This window comes from Onychostruthus taczanowskii, unplaced genomic scaffold (genome assembly GCF_017590055.1).
Source record: "Onychostruthus taczanowskii isolate IOZ18803 unplaced genomic scaffold, ASM1759005v1 scaffold474, whole genome shotgun sequence".
Classification (NCBI taxonomy): Eukaryota; Metazoa; Chordata; class Aves; order Passeriformes; family Passeridae; genus Onychostruthus; species Onychostruthus taczanowskii.
In genome coordinates, this window is record NW_024502281.1 from 6,649 (window position 1) to 17,251 (window position 10,603).

At 60.2% G+C, this 10,603-nt stretch overlaps 1 protein-coding gene across 1 annotated transcript in view; it reads right to left on the reverse strand.

The window, feature by feature from the left end:
* Positions 1-325: 325 nt before the first annotated feature.
* Positions 326-10,603, reverse strand: part of PC (pyruvate carboxylase) — a gene marked incomplete at its 5' end in the record, with an annotated part of 26,776 nt that continues 16,498 nt past the window's right edge. Inside the window, 5 exons of the mRNA XM_041414815.1 lie at positions 326-337; positions 2,195-2,335; positions 3,253-3,570; positions 8,630-8,874; positions 10,120-10,369. Of these exons, the coding sequence (XP_041270749.1) occupies positions 326-337; positions 2,195-2,335; positions 3,253-3,570; positions 8,630-8,874; positions 10,120-10,369 (966 nt within the window). The remainder of the gene's footprint in view (positions 338-2,194; positions 2,336-3,252; positions 3,571-8,629; positions 8,875-10,119; positions 10,370-10,603) is intronic.

The following is a 10,603-nucleotide window of genomic DNA, read 5'->3' on the forward strand; positions in this document are numbered from 1 at the left end:
TAGGGAGGGACACGCCCATTAGGGGAGGACACACCCATTGGGGGACACGCCCATTGGGGGACACGCCCATTGGGGGACATGCCTATTAGGGAGGGACACGCCCATTAGGGGAGGACACACCCATTGGGGGACACGCCCATTGGGGGACACGCCCATTGGGGGACACGCCCATTGGGGGACATGCCTATTAGGGAGGGACACGCCAATTAGGGAGGGACACACCCACTGGGGGACACGCCCATTAGGGACATGCCTATTAGGGAGGGACACACCCATTAGGGAGGGACACACCCATTGGGGGACATGCCCATTGGGGGCATGCCCATTAGGGACATGCCTATTAGGGAGGGACACGCCCATTAGGGGAGGACACACCCATTGGGGGACACGCCCATTAGGGACACGCCCATTAGGGAGGGACACACCCATGGGGGACACACTCATTGGGGGACATGCCTATTAGGGAGGGACACGCCCATTAGGGGAGGACACACCCATTGGGGGACATGCCTATTAGGGAGGGACACACGCATTGGGGGACACGCCCATTAGGGGACATGCCTATTAGGGAGGGACACACGCATTGGGGGACACGCTCCTTAGGGGACATGCCTATTAGGGAGGGACACACGCATTGGGGGACACGCTCCTTAGGGGACATGCCTATTAGGGAGGGACACACGCATTGGGGGACACGCTCCTTAGGGGACATGCCTATTAGGGAGGGACACACGCATTGGGGGACACGCTCCTTAGGGGACATGCCTATTAGGGAGGGACACACGCATTGGGGGACACGCTCCTTAGGGGACATGCCTATTAGGGAGGGACACGCCCATTAGGGAGGGACACGCCCATTGGGGGACATACCCATTGGGGACACGCCCATTTGGGAGGGACATGCCTAATAGGGAGGGACACGCCCATTAGGGGAGGACACACCCATTGGGGGACACGCCCATTGGGGGACACGCCCATTGGGGGACATGCCTATTAGGGAGGGACACGCCCATTAGGGAGGGACACACCCACTGGGGGACACGCCCATTAGGGACATGCCTATTAGGGAGGGACACACCCATTGGGGGACATGCCCATTGGGGGCATGCCCATTAGGGACATGCCTATTAGGGAGGGACACGCCCATGGGGGGACACGCCCATTGGGGGACACGCCCATTAGGGAGGGACACACCCATGGGGGACACACTCATTGGGGGACACGCCCATTAGGGACACGCCCGTTAGGGAGGGACACACCTATGGGGGGACACACCCATGGGGGGACACACTCATTGGGGAACACACCCATTAGGGACACGCCCATTAGGGACACGCCTATTAGGGAGGGACACGCCCATTAGGGATATGCTCCTTTGGACACGCCCATTAGGGAGTGACATGCCCATTAGAGACACGCCCATTAAGGAGGGACATGACCATTCAGGGAGGGGCACGCCCATTCGGGGGGACACACCCATTAGGGAGGGACACGCCCATTTTGAGGTTAGGGGAGGGACACACCCAGCTGGGATACGCCCGGTTATGGGAGGGACACACCCACTTAGGCACACAGTTAGGAAAGGGACACGCCCATTTGGGGACATGCCCATTATAGGCAGGGACACACCCACCTGGGGACACGCCCACTTAGGCAGGGACACGCCCAGTTTTGGGCGCTCTGAGGCCACGCCCACCAGGAAATAGAGACCACACCCATTGTGTTGGGACACGCCCCTTTTGGGGTCAGGTGTGGGGGGGTTGGGTTGAAGCCACGCCCACTTCCCCCTTTGGGAATTAAAGCCCCTCTGTGATCACTGACCACGCCCCTCGTGATGGAGGACACGCCTCCTTCAGCTCAGGCCACGCCCCCTCCATAAGGAGCCCCTGGTCTCACCTCGGGGTCGCCTGGGGGTCTCGGCAGCCCCTCCCCCACACCGCGGGTGCCGTTAGTCCAGTTTTTATTGCCCGGGACCCCCAAAACGGGGGGATGGGGGAGGGGGTGATGGGGGAGGGGCGGCCCCTCCCTCTCCAGTTCCTTTCCCCGCAGGGAGGGGGGGAGGGGCGGCCCCTCCCCCCACAGAGTCCAGTTCAATTCCCCCCTTTGGTCACAGGCTCCGCCCCCTTCCCCTCCCCCACCCCGGGGGGGCGTTTGGCAAAAGCAGAGGGGCAAACCCCCAAACCCCCCAGCCCACCTTGAGCGCCTGCGTGTCCCGGACCAGGATGGATCTCAGCTGCCCGTTGAGCTCGAAGAAAACCTCGCGCTGCCCGGCCGCGTTCAGGTCGCCGAGCGCCAGCGCCTTGATGTGCAGCGTCTTACCACGCTCCAGCTCCACCTAGGAGTAAACCACGAGTAACTGGGTTGTAACTGGTGTGGAACTGGTGTGTAACTGGTGTGTAAGGGTGCCTGGGGTGTGTAACTGGTGTGTAAGGGCCTGGATGTGCAGCGTCTTATCCCGCTCCAGCTCCACCTAGGAGTAAACCACGAGTAACTGGGTTGTAACTGGTGTGGCACTGGTGTGTTGGGACAGGGACAGGGACAGGGACTTGGGAATGCGGGGGGACAGGGACAGGGACATGGGACAGCGACAGGGACAGGGATAGGGACAGGGACATGGGAATGGGGGGGGACAGGGACAGGGACAGGGACATGGACATGGGAATGGGGGGGGACAGCGACAGGGACAGGGACAGGGACATGGACATGGGACAGGGACAGGGACATGGGAATGGGGACAGGAACAGGGACATGGGACAGGGACATGGGAATGGGGGGGACAGGGACAGGAGACACCATGGCAACGGGGAGGGGACAGGGACAGGGGACATCATGGCAATGAGGGGGGACAGGGACAGGGACATGGGAATGGGACATGGGAATGGGGCAGGGACATGGGACAGGGACATGGCAGTGGGGAGGGGACAGGGAGAGGGATATGGGCCATGGGAATGGGGTGAGTGACACCATGGGAATGGGACAGGGACATGGGAATGGGGCAGGGGACACGGCAACAGGGCGAGTGACACCATGGTAACCAGGTAGGGGACATGGCAATGGGGTGGCTGCCATAGCAACGATCATTAAAAGCCATTGCCAGGCTTGGGTACCATGGCAACCAACATCAGGAACTGTTGCTAGGGTTGATTGCCATGGTAACCACCACTAGAAGCCGTTGCCAGGGCTCGGTACCATGGTAACCATTTCTAGGACCCGTTGCTAGGCTCGATTGCCATGGCAACCATCATTAGGAGCCAGTGTTAGGAGCGGGTGCCACGGCAACCAGCGACGGAGATGGCAGCAGGGAACCACAGCATCCTGTTGCCATGGCAACAGCCTCCAGTACATCCTCCCAGTCCCTCCCAGTCCCTGCCAGCGCCCAGCAGGACCCACCCGGGAGCGGAAGGGCTCGGGGAAGCCCCCCGGGGGGACCCCGATGTGTCCCTGCAGGAACTCCACCACGCTCAGGGGGAAGGAGAGCTCGTCCGCCCGCGCCTCGGCCTCCTCCCGCGAGAGCCCGTTCTGCACCATGAACTGCGCCAGGTCCCCCACCACCTTCGAGGTGGGCGTCACCTGCGGGGCACCAGGGGTCACCTCGGGGCCACCAGGGGTCACCTCGGGGTCACCTCGCTGTCCACTCCTGGGTTAACTCATGGGGCAACTCGGGGTCACCCTTGTGGTCAACTCAAGGAGCAGCTCTTGGGTCACCTCATGGGTCAGTTTGTGGGGAACCTCTTGGGTCAACTCTTGGGGTCACCTTGGGGTCATTTCATGGGTCAGCTCAGGGTCAGCTTGGGGGGACCTCATGGGTCAGTGTGGAGGGAACCTCTTGGGTCAACTCTTGGGGTCATCTTAGGGGTCATTTCATGGGTCAGCTCAGGGTCAGCTTGGGGGGCAACCTCTTGGGTGAACTCTTGGGGTCATCTTAGGGGTCAGTTTGGGGAGCAGCTCTTCGGGTCACCTCATGGGTCAGTTTGTGGGGAACCTCTTGGGTCAACTCTTGGGGTCACCTTGGGGTCATTTCATGGGTCAGCTCAGGGTCAGCTTGGGGGCAACCTCTTGGGTGAACTTTTGGGGTCATCTTAGTTGTCATGGGTCAGCTCAGGGTCCGTTTGGGGGGACCTCTTGGGTGAACTCTTGGGGTCATCTTAGGGGTCAGTTTGGGGAGCAGCTCTTCGGGTCACCTCATGGGTCAGTGTGGAGGGAACCTCTTGGGTCAACTCTTGGGGTCACCTTGGGGTCATTTCATGGGTCAGCTCAGGGTCAGCTTGGGGGGACCTCATGGGTGAACTCTTGGGGTCATCTTAGGGGTCAGTTTGGGGAGCAGCTCTTCGGGTCACCTCATGGGTCAGTGTGGAGGGAACCTCTTGGGTCAACTCTTGGGGTCACCTTGGGGTCATTTCATGGGTCAGCTCAGGGTCAGCTTGGGGGCAACCTCTTGGGTGAACTTTTGGGGTCATCTTAGTTGTCATGGGTCAGCTCAGGGTCAGCTTGGGGGGACTCTCATGGGTCACCTCGGGGGTCACCACACGACTGCCCTTGGTGGAATGCCCACCCATGGAGACCACCCCCCCCACAGAGATCCTCCCACCCCACGGAGACCATCTGTCCCATGGAGACCATTCTATGGAGACCACCCACCCATGGAGACCACCCACCCCACAGAGATCCTCCACGCCATGGACACCCCCTGCCCCATGGAGACCCCCCACCCCACAGAAATTTTCCATGCCATGGAGACCATCTACCCCATGGAGACCTTCTCTTGGAGACCCCCCACCCCATGGACACCACCCAGTGGACATCCCCCACCCCACGGACACCATTTTGTGGAGACCACCCACCCCACAAACACCCCCCACCCCACAGCCCTCCTGCAGCCCCCAGGGCCACCCCACCTTGATGAGGTCCCCGAGCAGCTTGTTGGCCTCGGTGTAGGCCTTCTTGACCTCCTTGAACTTGTGTCCCAGCCCCATGGCGTGGGCCTGGAAGTGCAGGTTGGTGTACTGCCCGCCCGGGATCTCGTTCTCGTAGACGTCGGCGTTGCCCGACTTCATGGTGGCCGTGCAGTCGAAGGCGGCGTAGAGGCCCCGCGCCGCCTCCCAGTACTCGCTGTACTCGAAGACGCGCTCCAGGTCGATGCCTGGGGACAAGGGGACACCGTGGGGACACCGCGGGGACACGGCAGGGGTGTGGTGTGGGGCGTGTCATGGATTCAGAATGAAGTTGTGGTTCTGGTGGCACCTCCAGGACTGTGGTGGCACCTCCGTGACCACTGTGGCTCCTCAAAGCCTTGGTGGCCGCTCAAATCCTTGGTGTCTCTCCAGCTCTTGATGTCCCCTACAACCCCTGCTGTCCCTCAAACCCTTGGTGGCACCTCAAATCTTTGTTATTCCTCCAGCCATTGGTGGCACCCCAAATCCTCGCTGTCCCCTTCAACCTTTGGTGACACCTCCAAACCCTTGATGACACCTGAAACTCTTCCTGTCCCTCCAAACCCTTGGTGACATCTCCAACCCTTGCTGTCCCTTCAAACCCTCGGTGGCACCTCTAACCCTTGTTGTCCCTCCAAACTCTTGGTGACATCTCAAACCCTTGTTGTCCCCTTCAACCCTAGGTGACACCTCCAAACTCTTTGGGACATCTCAAACCTTTGCTGTCCCTCCAAACCCTTGGTGACACCTCCAAACTCTTGGTGACATCTCCAACCCCTGCTGTTCCTCCAAACCCTCAGTGGCACCCCAAACCCTTGGTGACACCTCAAACCCATGGTTGCACCTCCAACCCTTGGTGGCACCTCCAACCCTTGCTGTCCCTCCAAACCCTTGGTGACACCCCAAACCCTTGGTGACACCCCAAACCCTTGGTGACACCCCAAACCCTTGGTGACACCCCAAACCCTTGGTGACACCCCAAACCCTTGGTGACACCCCAAACCCTTGGTGACACCCCAAACCCTTGGTGACACCCCAAACCCTTGGTGACACCCCAAACCCTTGGTGACACCCCAAACCCTTGGTGACACCCCAAACTCTTGGTGACATCTCCAACCCCTGCTGTTCCTCCAAACCCTCGGTGGCACCCCAAACCCTTGGTGACACTCATGGGTCAGTGTGGAGGGAACCTCTTGGGTCAACTCTTGGGGTCACCTTGGGGTCATTTCATGGGTCAGCTCAGGGTCAGCTTGGGGGGACCTCATGGGTGAACTCTTGGGGTCATCTTAGGGGTCAGTTTGGGGAGCAGCTCTTCGGGTCACCTCATGGGTCAGTGTGGAGGGAACCTCTTGGGTCAACTCTTGGGGTCACCTTGGGGTCATTTCATGGGTCAGCTCAGGGTCAGCTTGGGGGGACCTCATGGGTGAACTCTTGGGGTCATCTTAGGGGTCAGTTTGGGGAGCAGCTCTTCGGGTCACCTCATGGGTCAGTGTGGAGGGAACCTCTTGGGTCAACTCTTGGGGTCACCTTGGGGTCATTTCATGGGTCAGCTCAGGGTCAGCTTGGGGGGACCTCATGGGTGAACTCTTGGGGTCATCTTAGGGGTCAGTTTGGGGAGCAGCTCTTCGGGTCACCTCATGGGTCAGTGTGGAGGGAACCTCTTGGGTCAACTCTTGGGGTCACCTTGGGGTCATTTCATGGGTCAGCTCAGGGTCAGCTTGGGGGGACCTCATGGGTGAACTCTTGGGGTCATCTTAGGGGTCAGTTTGGGGAGCAGCTCTTCGGGTCACCTCATGGGTCAGTGTGGAGGGAACCTCTTGGGTCAACTCTTGGGGTCACCTTGGGGTCATTTCATGGGTCAGCTCAGGGTCAGCTTGGGGGGACCTCATGGGTGAACTCTTGGGGTCATCTTAGGGGTCAGTTTGGGGAGCAGCTCTTCGGGTCACCTCATGGGTCAGTGTGGAGGGAACCTCTTGGGTCAACTCTTGGGGTCACCTTGGGGTCATTTCATGGGTCAGCTCAGGGTCAGCTTGGGGGGACCTCATGGGTGAACTCTTGGGGTCATCTTAGGGGTCAGTTTGGGGAGCAGCTCTTCGGGTCACCTCATGGGTCAGTGTGGAGGGAACCTCTTGGGTCAACTCTTGGGGTCACCTTGGGGTCATTTCATGGGTCAGCTCAGGGTCAGCTTGGGGGGACCTCATGGGTGAACTCTTGGGGTCATCTTAGGGGTCAGTTTGGGGAGCAGCTCTTCGGGTCACCTCATGGGTCAGTGTGGAGGGAACCTCTTGGGTCAACTCTTGGGGTCACCTTGGGGTCATTTCATGGGTCAGCTCAGGGTCAGCTTGGGGGGACCTCATGGGTGAACTCTTGGGGTCATCTTAGGGGTCAGTTTGGGGAGCAGCTCTTCGGGTCACCTCATGGGTCAGTGTGGAGGGAACCTCTTGGGTCAACTCTTGGGGTCACCTTGGGGTCATTTCATGGGTCAGCTCAGGGTCAGCTTGGGGGGACCTCATGGGTGAACTCTTGGGGTCATCTTAGGGGTCAGTTTGGGGAGCAGCTCTTCGGGTCACCTCATGGGTCAGTGTGGAGGGAACCTCTTGGGTCAACTCTTGGGGTCACCTTGGGGTCATTTCATGGGTCAGCTCAGGGTCAGCTTGGGGGGCAACCTCTTGGGTGAACTCTTGGGGTCATCTTAGGGGTCAGTTTGGGGAGCAGCTCTTCGGGTCACCTCATGGGTCAGTGTGGAGGGAACCTCTTGGGTCAACTCTTGGGGTCACCTTGGGGTCATTTCATGGGTCAGCTCAGGGTCAGCTTGGGGGGACCTCATGGGTGAACTCTTGGGGTCATCTTAGGGGGCAGTTTGGGGAGCAGCTCTTCGGGTCACCTCATGGGTCAGTGTGGAGGGAACCTCTTGGGTCAACTCTTGGGGTCACCTTGGGGTCATTTCATGGGTCAGCTCAGGGTCAGCTTGGGGGGACCTCATGGGTCAGTTTGTGGGGAACCTCTTGGGTCAACTCTTGGGGTCACCTTAGGGGTCATTTCATGGGTCAGCTCAGGGTCAGCTTGGGGGGCAACCTCTTGGGTGAACTCTTGGGGTCATCTTAGGGGTCAGTTTGGGGAGCAGCTCTTCGGGTCACCTCATGGGTCAGTGTGGAGGGAACCTCTTGGGTCAACTCTTGGGGTCACCTTGGGGTCATTTCATGGGTCAGCTCAGGGTCAGCTTGGGGGCAACCTCTTGGGTGAACTTTTGGGGTCATCTTAGTTGTCATGGGTCAGCTCAGGGTCAGCTTGGGGGGCAACTCTCATGGGTCACCTCGGGGGTCACCACACGACTGCCCTTGGTGGAATGCCCACCCATGGAGACCACCCACCCCACAGAGATCCTCCCACCCCACGGAGACCATCTGTCCCATGGAGACCATTCTATGGAGACCACCCACCCATGGAGACCACCCACCCCACAGAGATCCTCCCACCCCATGGACACCCCCTGCCCCATGGAGACCCCCCACCCCACAGAAATTTTCCATGCCATGGAGACCATCTACCCCATGGAGACCTTCTCTTGGAGACCCCCCACCCCATGGACACCACCCAGTGGACATCCCCCACCCCACGGACACCATTTTGTGGAGACCACCCACCCCACAAACACCCCCCACCCCACAGCCCTCCCGCAGCCCCCAGGGCCACCCCACCTTGATGAGGTCCCCGAGCAGCTTGTTGGCCTCGGTGTAGGCCTTCTTGACCTCCTTGAACTTGTGTCCCAGCCCCATGGCGTGGGCCTGGAAGTGCAGGTTGGTGTACTGCCCGCCCGGGATCTCGTTCTCGTAGACGTCGGCGTTGCCCGACTTCATGGTGGCCGTGCAGTCGAAGGCGGCGTAGAGGCCCCGCGCCGCCTCCCAGTACTCGCTGTACTCGAAGACGCGCTCCAGGTCGATGCCTGGGGACAAGGGGACACCGTGGGGACACCGCGGGGACACGGCAGGGGTGTGGTGTGGGGCGTGTCATGGATTCAGAATGAAGTTGTGGTTCTGGTGGCACCTCCAGGACTGTGGTGGCACCTCCGTGACCACTGTGGCTCCTCAAAGCCTTGGTGGCCGCTCAAATCCTTGGTGTCTCTCCAGCTCTTGATGTCCCCTACAACCCCTGCTGTCCCTCAAACCCTTGGTGGCACCTCAAATCTTTGTTATTCCTCCAGCCATTGGTGGCACCCCAAATCCTCGCTGTCCCCTTCAACCTTTGGTGACACCTCCAAACCCTTGATGACACCTGAAACTCTTCCTGTCCCTCCAAACCCTTGGTGACATCTCCAACCCTTGCTGTCCCTTCAAACCCTCGGTGGCACCTCTAACCCTTGTTGTCCCTCCAAACTCTTGGTGACATCTCAAACCCTTGTTGTCCCCTTCAACCCTAGGTGACACCTCCAAACTCTTTGGGACATCTCAAACCTTTGCTGTCCCTCCAAACCCTTGGTGACACCTCCAAACTCTTGGTGACATCTCCAACCCCTGCTGTTCCTCCAAACCCTCAGTGGCACCCCAAACCCTTGGTGACACCTCAAAGCCTTGGTGACACCCCAAACCCTTGGTGACACCCCAAACTCTTGGTGACATCTCCAACCCCTGCTGTTCCTCCAAACCCTCGGTGGCACCCCAAACCCTTGGTGACACCTCAAAGCCTTGGTGACACCCCAAACCCTTGGTGACATCTCCAACCCTTGCTGCTTCTCCAAACCCTCGGTGGCACCCCAAACCCTTGGTGACACCTCAAACCCATGGTTGCACCTCCAACCCTTGGTGGCACCTCCAACCCTTGCTGTCCCTCCAAACCCTTGGTGACACCCCAAACCCTTGGTGACACCCCAAACTCTTGGTGACATCTCCAACCCCTGCTGTTCCTCCAAACCCTCGGTGGCACCCCAAACCCTTGGTGACATCTCAAAGCCTTGGTGACACCCCAAACACCTGATGACATCTCCAACCCTTGCTGTTCCTCCAAACCCTCAGTGGCACCCCAAACCCTTGGTGACACCTCAAACCCTTGGTGACACCCCAAACCCTTGGTGACATCTCCAACCCTTGCTGCTCCTCCAAACCCTCGGTGGCACCCCAAACCCTCCGTGTCCCTCCACCCCTTGCTGTCACCTTTGCCGACCCCTCCACCCCTCACTGTCCCCTGTCCCCACCTGTGTCCAGGGGCGTCCCCCGCGCGCAGGCCACCACGGCGCCCATGCTGGGCTGGGAGGTCATGCCGGACATGGCGTCCACGGCCACGTCCACCACGTCGGCGCCGGCCTGGGCGGCCGCCAGCATGGAGGCCACACCAGCGCCGGCCGTGTCGTGGGTGTGCACGTGCAGGGGCACCTCGGGGTGCTGCTCCCGCAGGGCCCCCACCAGCAGCCGGGCGGCCGCGGGGGTCAGCAGCCCCGCCATGTCCTGGGGAGGGGACACGGGGGTCACCCCGGGGGTCACGGGGACCCTCCGTGTCCCACCCTTCATCCAGCCCAGCCTTGGACAACAGGGGAGCTCCAAATCCTCCCCAAGACCCCCAAATCCTCCCCAAATCCCCCTCAAAATCCCTCCAAATTCTGCCCAAATCCCTCCAGGACCCCTCAAAACCCTGCCAGCACCCCCAACCCTCCCCAGGATCCCCACAACCCCCCGTCTTAC